This window comes from Oryctolagus cuniculus, chromosome 15 (genome assembly GCF_964237555.1).
Source record: "Oryctolagus cuniculus chromosome 15, mOryCun1.1, whole genome shotgun sequence".
NCBI classification, from domain to species: Eukaryota; Metazoa; Chordata; class Mammalia; order Lagomorpha; family Leporidae; genus Oryctolagus; species Oryctolagus cuniculus.
The window spans coordinates 32706567-32731706 of NC_091446.1; the positions used below are offsets into that span (position 1 = coordinate 32706567).

At 59.9% G+C, this 25140-nt stretch overlaps 1 protein-coding gene across 2 annotated transcripts in view; it reads left to right on the forward strand.

Moving 5' to 3' along the window:
* Positions 1 to 25140, forward strand: part of SLIT1 (slit guidance ligand 1) — a 168127-nt gene that overhangs the window by 92701 nt on the left and 50286 nt on the right. For both annotated transcript variants that reach the window (XR_011382336.1, XM_051823458.2), the window contains exons 5-8: positions 18204 to 18275; positions 20854 to 20925; positions 22430 to 22501; positions 22908 to 23071. Coding sequence is in view for 1 of the 2 variants with exons in the window: in XM_051823458.2 (XP_051679418.1) it covers positions 18204 to 18275; positions 20854 to 20925; positions 22430 to 22501; positions 22908 to 23071 (380 nt within the window). In the remaining variant the exon portion in view is untranslated. The remainder of the gene's footprint in view (positions 1 to 18203; positions 18276 to 20853; positions 20926 to 22429; positions 22502 to 22907; positions 23072 to 25140) is intronic.

Here is a 25140-nt window from a genome sequence, read left to right on the forward strand (position 1 = left end):
TTGGAGGAGCTGGGAGCTCAGATGACGCTGAGATGAAAGGACAGCGTCAGACAAGCAATGGAAGTGACCTTGAGGTCACCTTTTCGGCAGACAGTACTAATAATCTGCAGCTGTGTCCCATGAGAGTCTGCAAGCGCGTGCGTAGTGTCCCCGAGGACAGGCCCTCGGCAGGAGTCACTAGGGAGACACACAGGTGAGTTCCCTGGGGGGCCTGGCCCGCAGCATGGAAGATCAGGAGGACGAGGAGGAGGCGCAGGCTGCGTCCAGCAGGCCCACCGGGCTTGGCTTTCTGATGCTGCTGCAAGTTCACGTGCAGTGGGGAAAACAACACCAAAATCAGCCCGTGCCTTGGATGGTCAGCGCTGGCCTCTGCTGGGACAGCTTGCTCGTCGTGGGGACAGGTGACAGAATGACGGACACCAGAGGGCACTTGGCAGCTCAGGGGGTCCTTCTCCGCTGATGTGGCCCATCTCAGCCTCGGCCCCAGCCACCGCCTCCCTGCTCGTGGTGGGCGTTGCCACCCGGGAAGCTGGCAGAGGAGCTGGGCTTGGGGGGACACTCTGGCGGACGCCCCGGGGTCTACTGGCCACCCGCAGTGGGCGGACGTGAGCTGTGGAGTCGGCCTGTCCAGCAGCAGCCGATGGCCTCAGCAGGGCCAGCCTGTTCTGGGGAACGGCCGTGGCGACAGCCCCGGGACGCCCAGCCAGCAACTGCTGCCCTGCCTCCTGCCCGCTCGGCGCCCCTGATGTCTGGCAGCAGCCCTGGAGCCCAGTGTCCTCATCTTACAAATCCGCCTCCTAGAGTTGTCACTGCCCACTCAACACCCACGTAATTCAGTTACTTCCCAGCAGCCAGATCGCTTGGAAAATGTCAAATTCTTTGAGAAAAAAAAAAAGAACTTAGTTTTACTTATTTGAAAGGCAGAGAGAGAGAAAGAGAGAGAAATAGAGGTCTTCCATCCTCTAGTTCACTTTCCAAATACCCGCAGCAGCTGGGGCTGGGCCAGCCAAAGCCAGGAGCCTGGAACTCCATTCTGGTCTCTTGCTTGGGTGGCAGGGGCCCAAGTACTTGAGCCATCACCTGCTGCCTCCCAGGGTGTGCACAGCAGGAAGCTGGAATTATGGAATTAGAAGTAGAGCCGGGACTTGGCCCAGAAGCTCTGATACGGGATGTAGGTGTCCAAAGTGGAGTCTTAACCACTGCACCGCCCCACCGGCTCCTGCCAGCCCCGTCTGCTGCTCTGCAGCCTCACCCCCCCCCCCCCATAGCTGGACACACATCCTGGCCACGCCCACTGGGCCCTCCATGGCTCGGTCCACGGTTCCTCCCTCACTTATGCTACGGCTCTCCTCGTCCTCCCTGACCCTTCAAGCTCCCTCCTCGCTTGTGGCCTTGCCACCTGCCGTTTTCTCTGCCTGGAGTGTCCTCTCCTCCTCGTGCGCTCTGTCCTTGAACAGAGAGGGCAGCCCCTCATCCTTACCCATATTCTCTCGTGGGATGCTCACAGCAGCCAGACACCGTTCGCGGTCAGTGATGCACAGAGAGGTTAGATCGCACACTGGAGTCTCCCAGCTAGCGAGCAGTGGAGCCCGGATTCAAAGCAAGGCAGTGTGGCATCAGAGCCTCTGCGCTCACCGTCCGGGTAGAACATCTGTTTGTGGTAATCGGGAGAGAACTGGAACCATGTTCCCCAGTGACCCCACCCCGGAACCACAGCCTGCCCCCGCCGGCCTTGATCCCCGAGCCTTGTTGCTGGCTCAGAGCCGGCCTTCCCGAGACACGGGTGAGGGCACGATCTCCCCTCCAGCCATGCCCCCCACAGGCAGGGGCTCTAGGATGGGGCAGGGGCAGCCAAAGCCCATTCCCACCTCTGCCCGGGATTAGTCAGGCGGGATGCATCTCCGCGGGCTTCACACTCATCATCAGAGTCTGACACCTCCAGCCACGGGCAAATTACCCCCGCCTGCTGGCCGGCCCAGGGAGAGGCCTGGGGACGGGAGCCCAGCGCCCTGGAGCACAGCTGGAGCCGAGCTGGAGCAGAGGTGCAGCCGCACGCTGCGTTCTCATTTGCACCTTAGCCGGCTGCCTGTCGGGGCGGGGACGTGCTGTGCGGGCTCTCGGGCTGCTCCAAGCCAGGTGCCCTGGGTTTCCCTCCTCATCCCCAGCCGTGGGGGCCTTCGCCTCTCCCTGCATCCTTTTGTCCGACTCTGCCTCTCTCATTTAGCTTCTCCTCTTCATTCCCCTGCTGCCAATTTCTCTCCAGGGGTCCCTCGGCTCCTGACTGTCCCCATCTCTCTCTCTGTCCCTGGGTCCTCCTGCCTTTCCATGGAGGGCTTTGCCACGAGGTGGCTTCCACACCTGGGTGCTGGCTGCTGCTCCCCCGTGCCTGCGACTCTGCAGCTCAGCTCCTCCCTGAGGGTGCCCAGCAGGCTGGGGTGGGGGTGGGCGGCTTCTGGTCCGGGGAGTGAATGTGGTGTGGCCTTTTCCCACCCTTGGCCTCTGGGCCGCCCCTGTGGTAGCCGTGAGGACACACACACCAGAGTGGCCCTGAAGCTGTGGCAGGTGTGGGGCTTTGTGCCATCCATGGGAACTGGTCACCTCCTGCTCCGGCCACCTGCAGCATCAGCTTTAAGTCCTGCTCCTGGCTGCTTTTCTCACTCCCCTTTATTTTGCTCTCCCTTGTGGGGAGCAACTGGGAGCAACTCAGACTAGACTAAGTTACTGGAATTAAGACTTATTCTATGCATCTGCTTTCCCACAATATGGCGCTGAGAAGGGAAACAGCTTCTACACAGCTGCCTCCAGTTCAACCAATAAACTGGGACCTGCTCCTGATTGGAGGAGAGCAGCGTACTCGGCGTGTGGGTAGCAGAGTTGGGATTGGTGGAAGAGGACTATAAAGGAGGAGAGAGACGGCATGCACCAGGAACATCTAGGGGAAACATCTGAGGGAACACCTGTGCAGCCCCCGAGAGAGCCGGCCGGCGGTGTGCCGCTCCCCTGCGGAAGTGGGGAATGTGGCAGGGGGAACCGCCCTTCCACGGATTTGGAAGGGACGGTAGCCAACCCGGGAAGAACCAGCAGCAAACCCGGGGAGGGCCGAGCAGACGAAAGAACAGCGCAGGGTCCTGTGTCGTTCCTCCACGAAGAGGGGGAGCGACATCCCTCCTAACAAAAACAACAGGACAGCCAGAGACTGAACGTTGGGTACGGCCACCTGGGTGAGCACGCAGGCGTCTTTGCTCAGGGTTTGTGGGCGGGGCCTGTGCCGTGCAGTCCGTTCCGCTGAACAGGAAGGCCCTCTGCCCACGGAGTTCCATTCACCTTCTCAGCCTGAGCAGAAGCCGCCAGTGATGCAGTAGGCGGAATCAGGGCTCCTCCCCGCAGTCAGGGCTGTCAGTCATTCACTGCCTAGTATGAATTACTCTCCCAGGCCCACTTTCCTCACCAGCTGGGGAGCATCAGTGAACCCGGGAAAGTGGGACTACTGGAGAAGGAGGGGGTGCTGGCTGGGGAAGGACACAGCGAGGGCCTGAGGGGTACGGATGACAAGGTTGGAGGTCAGATGTGTGCGGGTGCTCAGCCCCCTGGACCTTTTACGAACCCTGACACCCAGGCCCCACTGCTGGCTAAGGAAGTCAGAGCCTCTGAGGGGCCCGGGCGCCAGCATTCTCTCAGGCCGCTCGGGCAGGTGCAGGGTGCAACCCGGTTTGAGAGCCTGCGCTCCCCGGTGCTGTGCGCGGAGCCCCTGCTGCCGTGTGGCGTCTGAATCGGGGGGTCCTGGGTAGGGCCCGAGGCTTGGCATCTTCCGTCCCCCCTGGCGGAGTGAGGCTCTGTCTGGGGCACTGCCTGTTCTCCTCTTGGCTTTGTTCTCCATCTGGGAAAGGTGGAAGGCGCAGGCGCTGGGGGCCGACTGGCCGCAGTCCTATGCGGAGCTCTGGCAAACCTGAGTGCGAGCACGTTCTGGGCGCGAGGCCGGCTTCCCAGAGGCTCAGACCAGGGCTGTGGCTGCCCTGGCCAGGTGTGTGCTCCAGGCGTCACCGAGCCCGTGGAGGCAAGTCGGGGGCCAGCAGAGCGGCACCTCTGAGGGTGGTGTCGTGGGCCGGCGGTTCTCCCGTGGGGACTGTGCCCCCCGCAGATGCCCGCCAGGATGTCGCCTGGCCACTGCTGTCAGAGCACTGCCCTCCAGGAGGCAGGCAGGGGGCAGGTGCCGCTTTCTCAACAGGCAGCCAGGCGGCTGTCACCGTCGCACTGGGAGGCGAGAAACACACAGACATGCAATGTGACAAGTGCAGTGATGCTGGCTGACCGTGAAGGGGAGGGTCAGGGCATGGTGAGAGCCACCAGGAGGGGGTGGCTGGTCTGCGTCCGGCCCCAACACTGTCACAAAGGCAGCTGGTCCCAGGCCAGAGGCTGTCACCACTTACTGGAGAACAGACTCCTTGGAGCAGCGGCTGTGTATGCACATACGTGTGAGTGTGCGTGTGGGTGTGCACACGTGTGCGAGTATGCATGTGTGCACACACGCATGTGAGCGTGTATGTGGTGTGCACACGTGTGCGAGTGTGCACACACGTGTGAGTGTGCATGTGGGTGTGCGCACGTGTGTGAGTGTGTATGTGGTGTGCACACGTGTGCGAGTGTGCACATGTCTGTGTGAGATTATGCATGTACCTGTGCACATTTGTGTGCGTGTGTTGGGCGAAGGTAAGCAGAGAGCCTCATGCTGCTGTCTGGTACGGTCATTCCCCACAGGAGTGGGGAGTTTGTTTTGGTGGACATTAATTTTTATTTTTAAAAAAGATTTGTTTATTTTTTGAAAAGCCAAGCAGCAGGCAGAGAGGAAAAGACAGAAGGAGAGAGATCGTCTGGCCATTGATTCACTCCCCAAATGGCTGCAAGAACCAGGGCTGGGCCAGGTCAAAGCCAGGAGCCTGGAAATTCATCCGGGTCTCCCACGTGGCTGCAGGGGCCCGAGGACGTGGGCCAGCCTCTGCTGCTTTCCCCAGGCCACAGCAGAGAGCTGGATTGGAACTGGGGCTCCGGCTGGGACTCCATGTAGCACTCCAGTGTGGGACGCTGGTGTGCCAGCGGCAGCTTAACACGCCGTGCCACAACACCAACGCCTAGGTGTTCATTTCTAGAGCAGTTTTATTTTAGAGTAAAATTGAGTGGGTGGCACAGAGACTGCTCATTCACTCCCTGCTGCCGTACATGCAGAGCGGCCCCCACAGTCGCTGTCTCCCCCAGAGAGGTGCCTCTGTGCCGGTGAACCTGAGCTGACGCCTCACTCCCACTGGGTCCGTGGTTCGCACTGGGCTGCTCTCTTGGTGTCGTGTGTCTCTGTCTACCGCCACAGATGCATCGCCGTGGCCTCCTCCGGAGCAGTTTCACTCCCCGGATGTTCTGTGCCTTGCCTGGGCAGCCTTCCCACCCTCACTGTTTTTTTCCACCCCCTCCATCATCTCGGCTTTTCCAGAACGTCAGACACTTGAATCGTTTGGCTTCTGTCACTTGGTGCTGTGAATTTAAGTTTCCTGTGTGTCCTCTCGGGGCCTGAGAGCTCACTGTCTTTAGTGCTCATCGCAGTGCCCTGGCTGTGTGCACCTGCCCCTGCTCAGGGCGTCTCGTTGCTTCCAAGTTCTGGCCGTTGTAAAGAGCACTGCTGTAAGCACCCCGTGTGCAGGCTTTCGCGTGGACAGATGTTTCCAGCTGCTTAGAGTGAAAACCAAGGAGCCAGCCACCGCATGCTGTGGCGAGAGGTGCTGACTTCTGCGGGAGCCGCCTGCCCTCTTCCACGGTGAGCATGCTGGCGCGCGACCCCAGCAGCAGGGAGCACGCGTTCCTGTTGCTCCACATCCCCGCCGGCACTGGGTGCTGTCAGAGCTCTGGGCTTTGGCCATTCTATTGGGTAGACCGGGGAGGGGGACTTTTTTTTTTTTTTTTTTAAATCAGGTATTGAATTAGGTTCTTGGTAAAGGAATTTAGAACACCAGTCTGTGAGGACCCGTTCCACTGGTTGCAGCAAATTGGATCTCAGGCAGTCCCGAGCCTTGGTCGGAGGCACGACAGCTTCATGCCCTCAGTCCGTGTTTCTCTTCCTCCCCATTGGAGAGCTCTCGTCCTGGGAGGGAGCAGCAGGGGGAGGTTTGGGGTTCCCACGCCCCACTGCCAATTTTCACAGTGGTGGTGGCGACTCATGGCTGGTGTGCTCTACTCTGGGACTCAGTCGAGGGAAAGAGGTCCAGTCCCAAGCCGCAAGCCGCCCTCCTGCCTCCAGGTGCCTGCTGGGGACACCGAGTAGCTTCCACACCGGCCCCACAGCCCCAGAGTCTGTCTCCAGTGGGGCAAGAACTGGGCATATTGAGATGCTCAGCCGCCTGCCACCCCTGCTGTCGTCACCACCACCTGGTTTTGTGCCGTAGCAGGAGCCCTCGCCTCCTTCTCTCCGGTCCTGGATTTAGTGGGTGAGGCCTTTGCTTGTGCTGGGTCTTTCTGGAATACGGAGCAGACCGGGAGCCTCTGCTGGCTCCTCTCAGGAGGTCAGGGTTTCCATGGCAATGGGTCTTCCCCTTGTTGGGCTTTGAATTTTTTTAATTTTAATTATTTGCTTTTATTTGAAAGGTAAAGAGATAGGGACAGCAAGAGACAGAGACAGACCAAGAGAGTGAGAGAGAGAGTGCACGTGTGCACACGAGAAAGGAAGGGGGTGGGGGGGGAGAGAGAGAGAGAGAGAGAGAGAGAGAGAGAGAGAGAGAGAGAGAGACCTCCCATCCATTGGTTCACTTCCCAGATGTCCAGAGCAGCCAGGAAGCCAGGAGAAGCCCAGAACACACTTACGGTCGCCCATGTGGGTGACAGGGACCCAAGTGGTTGAGCCCTGACCTGCCGCCTCTCTGGGTGCACATCAGCAGGAAGCAGGAATCAGGAGCGGAGCCAGGACTCAAACCAGGCGCTCTGACGCGGGATGCGGGCGTCTCAAGCAGCGCCATAGCCATGGTGCTGAAGGCCTGTGCTGTCTCAGGCTTTTTGGCCTGGAGGCTTCCATTTCTGTCTTGCCACTGGCGTCAGCCTTCTTGGCTTGTTGGTGTCCAGCTGCTGAGCTTTGTCACCTGCCATTTGCAAGCTGAGAATGAGCGGGAGGGAGGCCTGTTTTATTCATGGTCCAAATGTCACAGCCCCTCCCCCATGCTGGGCTTGACCTTTTGAGTAGCTGAATGTAATCCTCAAATATTGATTGAGTCTCACCTTTGCTGGATTTGACTCTGCTGGGGAAAGGCGTGAAGCAAACAGGCCTGGCTCCTGCCCTCCTGGAACACACGATTTCATCTGGGAGATTAACATTAGCTGAATAATTTCATGAGTAATTGGTTGATTGAAACAAAACTAGGGAAAGTGCTAGGAAGAATAAGCAGGGGTACCTTAGAAATGCCCGAGAAAATTGCATGAAGCTCCCAGGGCTTTTGATCAGATTTTTAAAAAACTTGATAACAGCATCCAGGTCCACCTGGGAGGTGCGGGGTACTTCAAGAAGTTCACAGAGAGGGGAATTCATAATCATTTCCTGTTGGTGCAGAGCCATTGTGGAATGCACACCAGCCTTTCCAAACAGCCATTCTGCACGAGCTGCTGGGAGATGCAAGGGCAGTAGCAACAGCTGCCGTTTTGGGAGGCGGTGGAATTCCAGCCCACATGGCCAGTCCTCGTGGGCCTCCCTGAGATAACAACCCTGCCTGTCCCTATTTTACAGATGGGGCAAGTTGGGGCGCTGAAGGTATCTGTAAGTGTCAGCTGGTCTGCAGATGGTGATGAGAGGTTCCGGACATCGCGGCAGCTGCGTGCGGCCCACAGTAGGGCCCCTGTCCAGGCTGTGGAGGGGACAAGGAGGACTGCAAGCGTCCTCTAGGGCTTTTTAGAGTGTTGCTGTCCCTTCTAGAGAGCCAGGATCTGGCCCAACTTGGATGCTAAGCTCTTAAGCTCTGAACAGTGTTCATGCAGTGGGTCACAGCCCCCACCCTCTGCCTGTCTCGTCCCAGCCACATCCCAGGGGTTCTGGGCGGCTTCTGTGCTCAGGCTTTGTTGAGTCAGCCATCACTTCCACGAGCAGGTGGGGACCAGGGACCACACATTCAGCTGGAGCTCCTGGGCGAGGCCTGGGGAGTGTGTGCCAGAGACTGTGAGAAGCTCCAAAGGCACCAGGCCACGAGTCCCTTCATTCTCAAAGGCCCAGCGGGGGTGGGGGTGGGGGTGGGAGGGGTGCAGGCACTGACGTGGCTGCATGTTGGGAGACTTGACTGAAGCCCCTCACCACAGGATTCCAAAGCTTGCTTCTTTGTCTTTCAAGCTACAGGGGTTTGGAAGAAGTGACAGCTCCTGAGACACCTGTGGGGATCCAGGGTGGTGGGAAGTCCCCAGCCATGCTCCACCCTGCCCCACAACTGCTCAGGGGAAACATGGCAGCTGTGTGCCATCTTTTAATGAGAATATGTCTAAATACTGGCTTCTACAATTACCCAAGTTCTGCTACCAAGGCTCCCGAACACCGTCTAACCTTTCCTTGAAGCCTCAGCGTCAACATTATGAGTGTTCGTCGCCACCCTCAGCTTCTTAGGGTTCTGCCCCTCCCTCCAAGTTCATCTGTCAAATGTCATCACACATGTGTGTGCTTCTGGGAGTTCGCCCACCCATCTTCCCGTCACTTTGATGATTCTAATGTGCCGAGCCGCCGTGGCAGAGTGGGTTCCTGTGGGGCTGTGCAGTGAGGGACTTGGGAAAGTTACTGTGCGTCTATCACAGGATCTGGGAAGCAGGTGCGGTGAGGGGACTGTTTAAAAATAGACTTCCTGGCCGGCGCCGCGGCTCACTAGGCTAATCCTCCGCCTTGTGGCGCCGGCACACCGGGTTCTAGTCCTGGTTGGGGCGCCGGATTCTGTCCCGGTTGCTCCTCTTCCAGTCCAGCTCTCCGCTGTGGCCAGGGAGTGCAGTGGAGGATGGCCCAAGTGCTTGGGCCCTGCACCTCATGGGAGACCAGGAGAAGCACCTGGCTCCTGCCATCGGATCAGCGCGGTGCGCTGGCTGCAGCGCGCCAGCTGCGGCAGCCATTGGAGGGTGAACCAAGGGCAAAGGAAGACCTTTCTCTCTGTCTCTCTCTCTCACTGTCCACTCTGCCTGTCAAAAATAAATAAATAAATAAATAAATAGACTTCCTTACTTTATAAGGGAGAGGGAAGAGATGTTCTTCCATCCACTGGTTCACTCCCCAAATGCCTGCAGCAGCTTGGGCTGGGCTAGGCTGAAGCCAGGAACGAGAAATTCAACTCAGGTCTCCCACATGGGTGGCAGGGACTCAGCTACTTGCTGCCTCCCAGGGTCTGCATTAGCGGGAAGCTGAAGTCAGGAGCCAGAGCCAGGCGTAGAACCAGATACTCCGACGTGGGACACAGGTGTCTTCACCATTAGGCCAAGTACCACCCCAGAATCCATTTGTTAGAGTGGCTTTAGGTTCACAGCAAAGAGTGAAAAGCATGAAGAGCCCCTGTGTCCCGCTGCCCCCTCTCAGGCACAGACTCTCCCGCCGTCAGCATCCCAGAAGGGAGAGGCTTTATCTCAGAATGCTCTTTTAAGGCTTAAGTGAGATTATGTGTGTAAGACATAAAACACACAACATAGCACCAGGCACATCGTAAATGCTCAATAAATGTAGCTGTCACCGCTACTACCAATATTGTCACCGGTGAGAATTGTGTGTTACACAGGAGTCGCAACGATCATTAAGATTGAAGTGGCCAGTTTTGGTGCAAGGATTTGGGGTGTACCCAGATGTCTTCCCAGCATCTGTCTGTGCTGTGTGTGGGGGAGGCCTGACTCCTGGAGGAGTGGGGCAGGTCCAGGCTTCCCCTTCCACAGGTGTCACTTGGTGATATGCTGGTCCCATGGCCTCACCATGTGCTCCCTGACCCTCTGGGTGGGTGTTACAAGCCTGTTCCCCCTGTGCACTTCCAGAAAGGACATGGAGAACTGATAGTCAAGGTCGCAAGCTGGCTGAGATCCGACGTGTGTCGTTAACCCTGAGCCGAAACACCTGCCGAGGGGTTCAGGACCACGGACAGATCCCGGGCGCACAGCTCCTTCCTCCCGGCGTTGGCCGCCCCTATTCCAGAACCTGCGTTGCCCCTGATGCAGAGGCTCTCTGGGTTACTACTTGCCTAAGGGGTGGGTGGGGGTCTTCAAAGGGCACCCCTGTGTGTGTTTGCGAAAGGGGGTGTGGGAGCTGTGGTTGTGCTGGCCAGGCCAACCTCAGGCCTGATGCAGTCCCTCACTCTGCCCTTCTGAGATACCCTCAAGGCCAGGGTTCCAGCAGGGTCTGGACTGCTCTGCAGGGCATGGGGGAGGGGGACAATGGGGCATGATCTTGGGGAACAGAAATGGACCCCTTTTCTGCCTTGTCAGAGGTGATCTGGGGGCAGGGGAGAGAGGTCCAGAAGTGTCCCCAGGGACTCCAAGAAGCTCCCCTCCTTGTCTGGCTGCTCCTGTCAATCCCAGCACTGGGACCCACCTTGGCATAAGCCAGTCGGGCTGAGAGCAGTGTGCTAGACGCACCTGCAGAAAGAAGTGCCACGGCCCTGCTGCCAGGCCACGAGCCCGGCTGGGAGCGTGTACATAATTGCCTGTGAAAGCCTTGCTGTGTCAAGCAGGCTGATTTTCCAAATGCCGTTTTGCTAGGAGCCAATTTGCCAAAAGTCAATTCACTGAATGGCCAATTTGTCAAATGACCATTTATCAAACTGACTTACTTCTGTCGACTCTCTCATTCACATTTTGTCTTTCTAACGGCATTTTAAGGGCCATTCCATTTGCGTCTCCCCCAGCTGCTGGTGTCTGAGCTGCCGTGAACCTGCCCGTGGGGAGCCGGGTGGGGGTGATGTGACCGTCCACAGATCACCATTGTGAAGACAAATGGGAGACACCCGAACCCAAGCCAAATTGTTGAAAGAAACAAAGACATTTAGCAAAAGATCTGGTTAATTCCGCGTGGCTGTGGGGAATGACTTGGAAGGGGGCGCCCAGCGTCCTGGGTTGGGGGGGGCTCCCGTGGGAGTTGAGGAGGGGTCTGCTCTGCCCTGCTGCGGCTGCCTCTTTGTGGAGACTGGCCTCGTGCCCGGCCTCAGACCCGGCGAGGCCGGGCCTCCCTCCAGCATTTTCGTCCCAGCCTCCACGTCCCCAGGGCCCCTTGGCGGCAGAGGCAAAGGCACTTGTAGGCCAGGCTTCCCCTCCCATTGGCTCTTCTTACCTCTCCCTGGCTTGCTTTCTGTACCCTTCCTCGGCGCCATGCTCTGGTTTATAACCTGTGCTATGTCGCCAACGTTTCTGCCTTCAGTGCCTCCTGAAAGGGGGCAGCAGGGTGTACAGAGCTGCTCGGAGGGCTGCTCCTTGGCCCCCTTCCCCGAGCCTGCCTGGCTCCCCAAGACCCCGGAGCTCTCGCCCTGGAGAAGGGCACGGCCCCTGCTCTTCAGGGCGGCCTGGCGCCCAAGCAGGCGCTGCTGCACTAGAGGCGGAAATCTCAGCGCCTTCCCCGATGCAGCCTGCGGCTCCGGCCCCGCGGTGCCTGCTGCTTGTTCCCCCAGTTCCCCCACTGTCCGCATCCCTCGTGGCTTGGAGTTGGGGGTGTCGCAGCCACACTGTCCCGGGGGTATTTCCCCCCATCACCTAAGCTTGTCAGTCCTGGCGTCTTTGGGCGTGGGTCACCACCAAAGGTTTTCTCCCCATTTGTTTCCTCTGGCGGGGGAGGGAGGGTGCTGGCATTCATTGGTTGCCCACGTGGCACCTGGCACAGAGGCAGGGTCCCCTCTGCCACTTTGAGTGATGTTTCCTTGAGGCGCAGCACAGATAGAAAAGCCGGCCCGCCCCATGTTTTTCGCGATTGTCACATAGTGAACTCACCCACGTCGCCAGCACTGGCTCAATAGTAAAACGTCAGGGGTACCCAGCAGCCCTGGTCCCACCTTCCAGTCACCGATCCCTGTCCCCCGAGGCTACCCCTCCCCTGCCCTCCACCAGCATGGGTTAGTTCTGCCTGTTTCTGTGGGTTTTCACGATTGGCGCTTCTGTGCTGACCACCCAGGAAGCAGGGGGCGGGATTAGCCTCGATGCTGGAGCAGCCGTGTTCAGGGTGTGGCTGTCCCCTGCGGCGTGCTGTTCTCTCATGAGCCTGTGTTAGGTGCACCCTCTGCCCCCGTCGGCACCCCTCCGTTCCCTGTGACAGCGGCAGAGACTTGCCAGAGGTGAGAGGCCGCAGGTTGCTTCTTCCCCTCTCCATGCACTCACCGGTCTGTGTCCAAGTCCTGTTCCCCTGAACAGTAGCAGCCGGCACCTCTGCCTTTGTTTGGAATGCCGGCCAGCACAGGGCCACAGCCAGCTTGCTGTGGCTGCAGCTGGGGATGTCGGCACCCCTGCTGCACGCTGCCCTTCCCAGGCTTCGCCGTGCACAGGAGCGGCTGTAGATTTTACAGAAATGCAGCATGTGTCCGTGTAACCTCCTCCCAGGCGGGCCGTGCTGCTGCTGCAGGCGCCAGGTGCTGGCTGGATTTTCTGCTGTGGAATCCCAGATAGGAACTCACTAGCGACGGCAGTGTGGCCACCAGCAGCACGCTGAGTGTGTGACATGTGCCGCGCACAGTCTGATTCCCTCAGTGTCCCTGGGAGCTCGGGACTGTGGCCGGCACCAGAAGCCACTGCAGCTCTTGCCCAAGGTCACACAATGTGTTAGTGGCAGCACCAGCCTCGAGCCTCAGCTTCCTGATGCCCAGGCCTGCTTTCCCTCCCTCCCTCCCTCCCTCCCCCTGCAGGGCCCTGTGAAGCCGACTCTGCCCACCCTGGCAGCGGTACCGCTCGGCCTGAGCCACGTGACAGTGCCGCCTATTCCACAAGGCTGAGGCTTGCAGGCTTAGAAAACTTGCACGAGCCCACTCTGTGGGTCTGTGGCCTGCTTTGCTTCAGAGTCTGAGTCTCCTTTTTCTCTTTTTTATTTTTCATCTACTCGAAGGGCAGAATGAGAGAGAGAGAGAGAGAGAGAGAGAGAGAGAGAGAGATTTTCCATCTGCTGCTGGTTCCAGAGCTGGGCCAGACTGAAGCCGGAAGCCTAGAACAGCTTCTAGGTCTCCCACGAGGATGATGGCAGAGGCTCAAGCACTTGAGCCATTGTCTGCTGCCTCCCAGGTGGCCTCAGCAGGAAGCTGGATCGTCAGTGGAACAGCCGGGACTGGAACCTGCATTCCAATAGGGGATGTAGGTGTTGCAAGCGGTGGCTTAAAACACGCTGTGCCACAGCACCTGTGCCCACACCCCCATCCCCAAGTCCTTTATCAAATAGTCCACTAGCAGGAAAGCGGGCACTGGGGCTGCCCAGGTTCCCGGCTGGGCCTGGTGCTGAGCAGGTGCGGGGAGGCTACACAGGGTTGTGGGGCGGGGGGAGCAGTGAGGTCAGGCGGGGCGCCCGGAGCCTCTGTGTGACTTGCGCGCGGGCAGCAGGGTCGCTGCTGTGCAGTGTGGTGGCTGAGACGGAGCAGGCTTCGTGCCGTGCATGGAGGTTGCTGAGCAGACGGCAGAAACCCGGCCTTGGCTGGTGCGCAGCACCCTCCCAGCTGGGCCCCACTCCCCTTGCTAATCCCCTTAGAGGCCCGCCTTCCTGCAGGGGCCAATCAAGTTAGAGCGTGAAGGAGGATTAACCGCGAGAACATGGGGTCCTGACCTTGGCTTCCCGGGCCCTGGCTGAGGATAGGCAGAATGTGCAAAAAGGGCGGCTGGTGCCGGGCGCCGGGGGCTGGGGTGGAGCCCACGTCTGAGTGTGGGCCTGGCTGCACCTTGTCTTCCAGGGAAGGTGGCTGCTGGTGTCTCCAGGGTGCTGCCAGACCCAGTGGAGGCTGGTGCCAGTGGAAGCCCACCAGCTCGGGCCCTTGATCTTGGGCGATGGGGTGCAGGCTAGGTGGGGGGACCTCTGCCTTACCTGCAGCCCTCCAGGGAAAACTCTAGGCGGTTCCAGGACAGTGGCCTCCCATGGTGCAGAACCAGCCTGTCTGGCTGAGCCCCTGCCTTCCCTGCTTGGCACATGGCCTAACTTCTTGTCTTGGTCAGGAAAATGCAGCGGGATTGGGGAGGGACAGTCACGTAAGGTGCTCTTGAGTCCAGTTCAGCTAAAAATGACTGCAGTACCCCAGGCTGCAGGACACAGCACAAGCAAAAACAAGCCTGTGCCCTTGGGAGGGTGTGCCCCATAGGCGAGGTGGACATTAACCAAAACCAGTGATTCGGGCCACCTGAGTTTCTGGATAATCTCCGGTCATCCTGGGGCAGAGCCTGCATACTCTCTGCTTGGGTGAATGGCTGTCACTGGGCAAGGAGTGCGGAGAATACCAGATGCAAGTGGAGGCGGGGAATTTTATTCCAAAGGATTCAAGAAAGATGAGAAAAGCGTGAACCAAGGAAGAAGTCAACTGGGGCCAGAATTTGAGAGTAGCTTTGAATTTGCCATGTGGAGGCGGCCACGTCCAGGGACGGCTTCTGGCGCCCTCTAGTGGCCAATATGGAAACAACAGAACCTGCAGGGAAGGAATTGATCTGTGTTCAGGGCAGGACAAAGGCCTGGCTTTTCTTGTGTTGCTGAATGGAGGTCTAGTTCAGAAGCCAACCTATGTGAAGTCACATAGGCGCCTCCAAACCTCTGGGTGGCAGGTGTTTGTGTGTCCCTTTAACAGAGAAGGAGCCCGGAGCTGTCAGCCCCATAACCTCCCTGGACCCCGGCTGGTGAGTGGCAGGAGCAGGAGCTGAATCCTCACTTCCTGCTGTGCGGTGCAGCCCTCTCCCCTGCACCTTTGCTGCGTGTGCCAGTTTCTTTTAATTTGAGTGAGTGAGAGAGAGGGAGAGAGAGCGAGCTTCTCTCTACTCGCTCACTCCCCCAAATACCCGCAACAGCCAGGACTGCGTCAGGCTGAAGCCAGGAGCCGGGAACCCAATCCACACCTCCCACGTGGGTGGCGGGGACCGCACTGCTGCCTCCCAGGGTGTGCCTCGGCAGGAAGCTGGGGGGAAGGAGGGGAGTGCGTTCAGACCCAGGCACTCTGATGTGGGATGTCTTAACCAGCCGGTGTCTTACCCAGCGCCGTTGCTGCCAGGCATCGCCACCCCCCTCCCCCAGCACGCTGCACTTTCCTGAGACTTCTGTTTGCCTCTGTGTTAGGGGCTGGCCTCTCCTGGGGTCTGATTCATTAAACAGTGGGCACCACTGCCTGATGGGACATGGGTCAGCCCACACCCACCCGAAGCCCCTCATCTTAGGGTGTTGGGAGGCGGTGTTGGCATCCCCTCTGTCTTTCCCCTGTAGGCTTCAGTGCCCCTGTGGGCTGTCCCATCACCTGCCTGGCCGCCTGACACCTGCCAGCTGCTCCCGCCACGCCCTGACCCTGCCAGGCCCGGACAGGTGTCCACACCCCTGCACAGAGTGCAGCGCCCCTCCTCTGTCCCTGCCCTCCTCCCCCTCCCCCACTTAGCTCCTGGGTGAGTCCTTGGAGAACTGCTTTTCCTGACTTGCGCTTCGATGCAACGCTATTATAAGAAACAGACACTCAAACCCCATTAATTATACGGACCAACATTATTGATTAGGTCACACTATAGTTTTCTTATGAAGACTCCTGGGAAAATTCTTGGCTTGTTCTAGTGCCAAAGCATCTGTACTTCTCAGAAGTGGATACTTTTAAATTTACACAAATACAAAGGAACTTTAAACGGCATGGAAATGGAATTAAAAGATAAGTTTATTTTGATGCAAAAACTTTTAAAAAAAAGATTTATTGATTTATTTGAAAGGCAGAGTTATGGAGATAGGGAGAGTTGGAGTGAAAGAGAGAAAGAGGTCTTCCATCCACTGGTTCACTCCCCAGATGGCTGCAATGGCCAGGGCTGGGCCAGGCCAAAGCCAGGAGCCAGGAGCTTCATCCAGGTCTCCCACGTGGGTGGCAGGAGCCCAAGCACTTGGGGCAGTCTCTGCTGCTTTCCCAGGCCATTAGCAGGGATCTAGATTGGAAGTAGAGCAGCCAGGACGCAAACCAGTGCCCATATGGGATGCCAGCATTGCAGGCGGTGGCTTTACCCACTGTGCCACAGCACCAGCCCCCATACATTTATGTTTTAATTCTGTTTTCCCGCAGACTTTTGAAATCCTTTGTATTGTGTAAACCGTCGACTGCCTGATTCCCTTCTGCACACTGGCAGGTGCGCGGCTCACGTGGCGCCTGCTTCCCGGGTGCCACCATCGATTTTTCCCTCTCCTTTGCCCCATTTTCGCATCTGCTCTCTCGCTGTGAATCCCCGTAAGCCACCTCAAAGCCTTTCTGGAACAAGGTTGGGTCTTGATCGATGAGCCAATCAATATCAAGAAAAAACCTCCCTCGCAGGGCTGTGGTGAGGATTAAATGGAATAATGGATGTGAGTGCTGGCCCGGAGCTCCTGGGGGACGTGGCCAGAGGGCAAAGTGCCGGCCTGGCCGAGACCAGCGTCCCCCTGGGGGGCCCGCCTCCCCACGTGCCCCCCGCCTGCCCGAGCATGCGGGCGCCGCCGCCATGGCCAGCAGCCCCCTGCCCTGTCTTGCCCCTGGCTCCCTGACTCCCTGTGTGCGTCTGTGCCGCCCGCCTTCCCCGCCGCCCTGAGACCCAGCTCCTTGCTGGGTGTGTGTCTGACCTGTCGGGGCTGCTGCGACAGGCGCACTTCTCACGGTTCTGGAGCCTGAGATCCCGGAGCTGGGAGATGCCTGTGCCTGGTGGGGTCACCTTCCAGGGTTAGCAAGATGCCTTCTCGCAGCACCCTCAGGCGGGGGAGCCGAGGGCAGGGTGGGTCTCTGGGGCCCCTTTTCTAGGGGCGCTGATCCCATTCATGAGGACTCCGCCCTCACGCTCACCCCGACACGTCACATTGGGGATCAAGTGTCTGACAGGTGACACAGACATCCCGACAGCGTGGGCCATGGCCATGCCAACTGCCCCAAGGCACACGGCAGAGAAAGGACACGGAGCCGGCCGGGTTCTGCAGGGCCACCCGCCTTCACGGCCTTGAGAGCATGGCAGAGGCAGGCTCCAGGGCAGGTGGCCCGGGGGGCCCTACTCTGGTCTAACCTCAAAGGAATTACTGAACTCCAAGTTCCCGCCTCAGCCAAAGGGGCTGGCTGCCAGCCGCCACGCGGGGGCCTGAGTGCCTGGGTTCATGTTCTGGGGCCTCCCGCAGCTGTGGCTGGGAGGCCTGGAGGAGATGCTGTAAGCTCTCTGGGCCGCCTTTCCTGCCCTTGTGCACTAGGCTCGTGTTCACTAACCACAAGGTTGGTTCGAGGATTGAGTGAAGCTTGCGGGGCAGCGCCAGCCTGGGGGTTGGGACACAGCTGCTGCCAGCACTGTGATCGGAGCAGGCAGGGAGGGGTGTTTGTGAGCACCTGTGGGTGCCAAGGAGGCTGCTGAGAGAGGGAGGGAGAGGCAGGGGTTTGGTGCCGGGGGCCCGGTCCTCCCAGGAGAGCCGGGGAAGCATCTGGATGGCCTGCTGCTCGCTGAGCCTCTGCAGTGCCTCCTCCCTGGCGTCAGAATTCGTGGGGAAGGCGAGGAAGTCCCAGAGGGCAGCAGCGGGCAGGGGTCAGCATGGCCGTGAGGCCCCTCCCCTGACGCACCCCAGGCTCCAGGCTCCGAGAGGGTCCCCGGGAACCTGAGATGTGGAGTCGGATGCAGCCCCGAGGTCCAGGCCTGCCCGGCCACCCCTGGCTGGCTCTGTCTCTGCCCGGGTCTCAGCTCCCTGAGCAGGGAAACAGCCGAGCCTCAGGAGCACTCGCCGCGTCTTTGCTCCTTGGCAGCCGGGTGCGGCGCCGTGCCTGCAGGGCTGAGCTGGCCTCGCGGGGCTGGCGGGCTGGCGGGGGTCTGGCAGGGCTTCTCCCTGCCCTGTGCTTCTCCCTGCAGCTGCAGCCGCTTTGCCCCAGGGGCAGGTGGCCGGGACTCTCCATCTTCATTCATTCGTTGCTCGTTGCTGACCCAGCTGCCGGCTGGGCCTCGTCCCAGGTGCTGGGCTCTGGCCCTGGCCGCTCAGGCCCTCTGGCCCCCCCAGCTCCCTGGCGCCGCCCCGGCCCCTGGGGAGTGTCCCTTCTGAGTGTGTTTCCCTCTGCCTTTGCTCCCACCAGGGACCTGAGTGAGAACGCCATCCAGTCCATCCCCAGGAAAGCTTTCCGGGGCGCCACCGACCTCAAGAATTTGTGAGTACAGCCCTGGGAAGGGGAGGGTGCGGGGGTGCAGGGGGGCAGGGGTGCAGCGTCAGCCCTGGCAGCGTCCTCGGGGGTCTTGCTGAGCTGTGTGGTCCAGGCCACCAAGGAGCTGACCCCGACTCTGAAATGGCTGTGGCAGCATGGGCTTCTGGAACGGTCCAGGACTGGAGGGAACAGGCAGCCCCTGCCTCTCTCCCGAGTGTGGTGCAGTGCGAGAGCCAAGCAGCTGCTGGGGGGGGGGGGGCTTGTGGGGTGCACAGCGGGTGGTCCCGGCTGCTTAAATGCCCTGACCCCCACCCCTCCCCATTTCTGGATTGGGAGAGCCAAGTCTGAGTGTTCCCGTCAAGTTACATATTGTACGTCTCACTGCTGCAAGTCAACTCACTTCACCAAACCCTGATATACTGTTCTGGAGAACGTGGATCAGCAGGGCTAACTCACAGGCTTGTTCTGAGGTTTACAAGAGATACGGAAAAGCACTCTGTCAAGTGTCATTTCAACCTGATGCTTCATCCCTGTCGTTCGGGTTTCTTCTGGCCCAGCATAGCAGCTCCTTGTGGTCTGCCTGCACCAGGATTGCAGTCACCTGGCATGCGTGCTGCATGCCCCTTCTCCTGCCTCTGGCAGACATTGGTAATCGAATGCCCCTTCTCAGGCCTCTGGCAGACATTGGTAATCGATCACTGCGTCCTTTCCCACAGAGCTCAGGTCGCAGCTTGAGTGTACTATGATGTCAATCTCGTCTGCTCTTGGGCTGAGCCTCTGCCGCCACCACCCTGTCACGCTGTGTCATTTCCCAGCTGCCAGCACCGTCTAGGTGGTCTCCAGTGTGTGGGGGCGTGCAAGCCTCCTTAGAGGAATATAGCATCGCTTTTACTTCTATTTATTGTTTTAACTGAAAGCAGGAACAAGTGCAAGCTTTTGTTTTCCTGACCGAGAGGAATCACTGTGTGGGTTGAGATGTGGGTGCCTAAGGGAGGGGGCCCTGACTCTTTTTTTCTTTAAGATTTACCCATTTGGCCAGCGCTGCGGCTCAATAGGCTAATCCTCCGCCTTGCGGTGCTGGCATACGGGTTCTAGTCCCAGTTCTAGTGCCGGATTCTGTCCCGGTTGCCCCTCTTCCAGGCCAGCTCTCTGCTGTGGCCAGGGAGTGTAGTGGAGGTTGGCCCAAGTGCTTGGGCCCTGCACCCCATGGGAGACCAGGAGAAGTTCCTGGCTTTGGATCAGCGCGGTGCGCCGGCCACAGTGCGCCGGCCGCGGCAGCCATTGGAGGGTGAACCAAGGGCAAAGGAAGACCTTTCTCTCTGTCTCTCTCTCTCACTGTCCACTCTGCCTGTCAAAAAAAAAAAAAAAAAGATTTACCCATTTATTGATTGATTTTTTTGACAGGCAGAGTTAGAGAGAGAGAGACAGAGAGAAAGGTCTTCCTTCTGTTGGTTCACCCCCCAAATGGCGCGCTATACTGATCTGAAGCCAGGAGCCAGGTATTATTGATTTAAAAGCAGCAGGACAGAAGAGGGGAGACACAGAGAGAAAGAGAGGTCAGTCTTCTACTGGTTCATTTCCCAGATGCCCATAACAGCCAGGGGTGGGCCAGGCTGGCACCAGGAGCCCAGAACTCAGCATCCAAGAATCCTGTGAGAGTGGCAAGAACCCAAGCACGCTGGGCCGTTCTCCACTGCCTGCCAGGCGCATTAGCAAGGAGAGAGAATAGGAGTGGAGCCGCCGAGACCCTGACGTGGGATGCACAGGTCTCAAGCTGTGGCTTATTCCAAGGTGCTGCAGCTGCTGCTGGCCTCTTTTTTTCTTTCTTTAATATTTATTTTTTTTTTTGAAGGGCAGAGTTACAGAGGGGGAGGAGAGAAACGGAGAGCGATCTTTCATTTGCTGGTTCACTCCCAAAAAGGCCACAACAGCCAGGGCTGTGCCAAGCTGAAACCAGGAGCCTGGAGCTTCATCCAGGTCTCCCATGTGGGTGGCAGAGGCCCAAGCACAATGGTCGTCCTCTGCCGCTTTCCCAGGCACACTAGCAGGGAACTGGATGGGAAGTGCAGCAGCGGGGACCTGGACTGGTGCCCACGTGGGATGCTGGAATCACAGGCAGCGACTTTACCCACTGTGTCACAGTGCCACCCCCCCATTTTGACAGGCAGAGTGGACAGTGAGAGAGAGAGAGAGAGAGAGAAAGGTCTTCCTTTTCCATTGGTTCACCCTCCAATGGCCGCGGTGGCCGGTGCACTGCAGTTGGCGCACTGCGCTGATCCAAAGCCAGCAGCCAGGTGCTTCTCCTGGTCTCCCATGGGGTGCAGGGCCCAAGCACTTGGGCCATCCTCCACTGCCCTCCCGGGCCACAGCAGAGAGCTGGACTGGAAGAGGGGCAACCGGGACAGAATCCAGCGCCCCAACTGGGACTAGAGCCCGGTGTGCCGGCGCCGCAGGTGGAGGATTAGCCTAGTGAGCCGTGGTGCCGGCCCTCTTTTGTTTTTAAAACTGAGTTCTGGGTCAACACGTTTGGACGCCCTGTGCCGGGCACTGCACTGTACCCTCTATAGCTTCCTTTGCTTCACAGACAGCTGGACAAGAACCAGATCAGCTGCATTGAGGAGGGGGCCTTCCGGGCTCTGCGGGGGCTGGAGGTGCTGTAAGTAAGACGCCAGAGGGGTGGGGGCTGGGGGAGCCCCGCTGATGCAGATGCTGAGGCGTGGGGAGGTGGGAGCCGGGACACAGCCAGGGAGAGCTGCTGGGCGACAGTCAATGCAAGCATGGGGGGACACGAGGTCAGTGGGGCACCTGCAACTGTGGGGCCAGGCTCAGTCTGCTCAGCGTGAAGCCCAGGAGAGTTTCTGACACCCGGGGCTGGACCCTGTCCCCTCTGACACCCGGGGCTGGAATCCTGTCCCCTCTGACACCCGGGGCTGGATCCTGTCCCCTCTGACACCCGGGGCTGGAATCCTGTCCCCTCTGACACCCGGGGCTGGATCCTGTCCCCTCTGACACCCGGGGCTGGATCCTGTCCCCTCTGACACCCGGGGCTGGAATCCTGTCCCCTCTGACACCCGGGGCTGGATCCTGTCCCCTCTGACACCCGGGGCTGGATCCTGTCCCCTCTGACACCCGGGGCTGGATCCTGTCCCCTCTGACACCCGAGGCTGGATCCTGTCCCCTCTGACACCCGGGGCTGGATCCTGTCCCCTCTGACACCCGGGGCTGGAATCCTGTCCCCTCTGACACCCGAGGCTGGATCCTGTCCCCTCTGACACCCGGGGCTGGAATCCTGTCCCCTCTGACACCCGAGGCTGGATCCTGTCCCCTCTGACACCCGGGGCTGGATCCTGTCCCCTCTGACACCCGGGGCTGGAATCCTGTCCCCTCTGACACCCGGGGCTGGAATCCTGTCCCCTCTGACACCCGGGGCTGGAATCCTGTCCCCTCTGACACCCGGGGCTGGAATCCTGTCCCCTCTGACACCCGAGGCTGGATCCTGTCCCCTCTGACACCCGAGGCTGGATCCTGTCCCCTCTGACACCCGGGGCTGGATCCTGTCCCCTCTGACACCCGGGGCTGGATCCTGTCCCCTCTGACACCCGGGGCTGGATCCTGTCCCCTCTGACAGCTGGGGCTGGATCCTGTCCCCTCTGACAGTTGGGGTTGGATCCTGTCCCCTCTGACACCCGGGGCTGGAATCCTGTCCCCTCTGACACCCGAGGCTGGATCCTGTCCCCTCTGACACCCGGGGCTGGATCCTGTCCCCTCTGACACCCGGGGCTGGATCCTGTCCCCTCTGACACCCGGGGCTGGATCCTGTCCCCTCTGACACCTGAGGCTGGATCCTGTCCCCTCTCCCTCTGGAGGCCTCACCCCCCACCCGTGCTCCCCAGCATGGGACACATGAGACCCCCAGCCCCTCACGCCCCTGCTCCGTGTGCCCCTGGCCTGGCAGACTGGAGGCTCTGGCTCACGGTCACTGTCCCAGCCCAGGGCTTTCCCCATAGGGTGGGTCTGCATCTCCTGCCCCTCCCGCGTGGCCTCTCATGTCCAGCCCAGTGCACCTGCTGCGAGAACCTCCCCAGAGGTTAGCAGGGGCCATGTCCCACGTCGGTAACTGGCTGTGGGCGGATGCCACAGGAGCCCGTCCTCCCTTTCAGGACCCTGAACAACAACAACATCACCACCATTCCCGTGTCCAGCTTCAACCACATGCCCAAGCTTCGGACCTTGTGAGTCAGCCCTGCAGCGGGGGAGGGGCCGGGCTCCCCCACCCTCCAGAGGGCAGTGGGGGTGGGGGCGGGGGTGGGGAGGCTCTCGCTGGAAACCTGCAGGCGGCCTGAGTGGCTTCTGTTTTGTTTTTCCTTGGGAACAAATGTGGTTCTGTGTTTGGAAGCCAGTCAGGTGGTTAGGGGCGGTGGGTCTGAGTGAGCTCGAGGATCTGACGTGTGCCCAGAGAGTGCCTGGGAGGGAGGAGGGGGACACCGTGGGAGCCCCACAGCTGCGCAGTGGGCGGAGCGTGGGCTGTTCCCCGGCTGGACGTGGCCTCTGGGGCTGGCCTCCTGCCTGGGGCAGGGCCTCCACTGTTGGCCTGGGGCCGGGGTCCAGGTGGGTTGTGAGCCACTCTGTCCCCTGCAGCCGCCTGCACTCCAACCACCTGTTCTGCGACTGCCACCTGGCCTGGCTCTCGCAGTGGCTGAGGCAGCGGCCGACCATCGGGCTGTTCACCCAGTGCGCGGGCCCCGCCAGCCTGCGTGGCCTCAATGTGGCCGAGGTCCAGAAGAATGAGTTCAGCTGCTCAGGTGGGTGCAGAGTACATCCGGGCTCCTGGCTGCCCTGCCCCTGCCCGCCCATCACCACCCTGACTGTGCAGGAACCCCGCCCCCTCCATCGCCTCCTGTCCTCCCCCACTGCCTGCCCACCCATCAGCCCCTCCTGTCCTGCCCCTTGGCTGTCTGCTCCCACCCTGTGCCTCCCCACAGGTGCTCTCCTGGCCCCTCCCTGCTCCCCTGCCCTCCTATCACAGCTTCTCCTCCTCCTCTGCCTCACCCTGTACCTTGACAAGTCACTGACCATGACCTCTGACCTTTGGCCCAGGTGTGGTGGCCCCAGAGCCTGTGCCCCTACCTTTCCCCACTGGGGCCCCTCACTGCCTCCCTAGCCCCTTCCCTCTCCATACAACAGCCAGAGGAGCCGCAAAGAGCCCACGAGACCTGGTGCTCCTGCCTCATGAGCTCACCCCAGCCCCCAAGGCGCCTGTGGGAGTCGGAGCTGCCCAGCCTCACCCAGCGCATCCCAGCCTCGCCCCCTCTCCCTTCTGGGGCAGCTGCCCCCCAGCAGCCTCTCACAGGCTGCCCTGCAGAGCCCAGGGAGCCTTCTCGGCCCAGATGGGGTCCCCTGGAGACTGTCAGTTGCGTGGGCATGTGGGGTGCTCGTGTCTGTGTCCTGGCCTGCACGTGGCACACAGACGGTCAGGAGGTGTTAGACTCATGGCGGAGGACCGAGGGGTGCCGATTTCTCCAAGCCTGTGGGCTTAGCCCTGGCAGGCACACAGGGCTCGGAAGGAAAACAGCCATCACTCGGCCCCCTCGCCTCAGTGTGGGGCTCTGGGCTGTGGCTGCTCCTCCCCTGTAGCTCCAGGGGAACCTGAGATGGGACGTGGTCAGCGCCGTGCCCAGGGCCGCCGTGTGGCCATAGGGTGAGAGTGGCAGTGTGCTCCCCCACAGGGATGGGCTCAGGTGTGAGGACAGCTGGGGTTGGGGGGAGTCCATAGCAGCGGTGGGGGGAGGGGCAGGGAGCGTGCTCCGAGGGTCCTTATCGGGAAGAAGCCCCCTCCTTGCTTGTGGAACATGCCGGCTTCTGTGGCACACACCGCATGTCCTCGGAACTCCTCCCACTGCAGCCCCCGCCTGAGAAGGGAGCCGCCCCTCTCTGCCAGGGACACTGACAGCCTGGCCTCGTGTGGTCCTGGTGCCGACCCTTGGGGGCTGCCAGGGAGAACTTCAGCGGTCAGAGGGCTGGCGGGAGCCGGAGCAGGCCCCACCTTCCTAGGACTGTCCCCGGAGCCACCAGGTCCAGCTCATGCCTTCCCCTGGCAGCCCCTTGCAGCCCCACTGCTAGCTGGGTGCGTTTCCTGTAAGATGCACATTCTGTACTGTCCGAGGTGGCTTCTTCTACAACAGCCCGGGGCAGAGAGGACCCAAATGTCCACCGAGAGCGTGGACCAACAGGTTCCCACGCACCACAGTGGAGCGCTGCTCCGCGGTGAGAGCGAGTGCCGATGCACTTGCCAGCCTGGTGAGTCTGGAAGACCTCACGCTGAGAAAAGCCAGACGCAGACGAGAAACTGCTGTGTCATGCCACTGCGTCACTGTCACGTGCCGTCTGCCCACGGCTGAACAAGTCTCTAGGGGCTCACAGCAACGGGGAGCAGGCTCGGCTGATGATTGCCCCACGTCTGGAGGAGGTCCAGCCAGCCACGCACCCGAGACAGCGCAGTTTAGATAAGTTCCACCTCACTGTTTCAAAAGGGTGGGCTCTTTTTTTTTTTTTTTAATTTTTAGAAAATTATTTGAAATCAGAGTAACAGAGAATCTTCCATCTGCTGGTTCACTCCCAGATGGCTGCAGCAGCCAGCACTGTTGCCAGGAGCTTCTTCCAGGTTTCCCGTGTAAGTGGCAGATGCCCAAGCACTTGGGCCATCTTCTGCCGCTTTTCCAGGCCGTTAGCAGGGAGCTGAATGGGAAGTGGAGCACTGGGAAATGAACTGGCGCCCATGTGGGATGCCGGCGTTGTAGGTGGTGGCTTAACCCACTACGTCACCACACTGGCCAAAAGTGCGGGCTCCTATCTCAGACACCAGGCTCGAGCC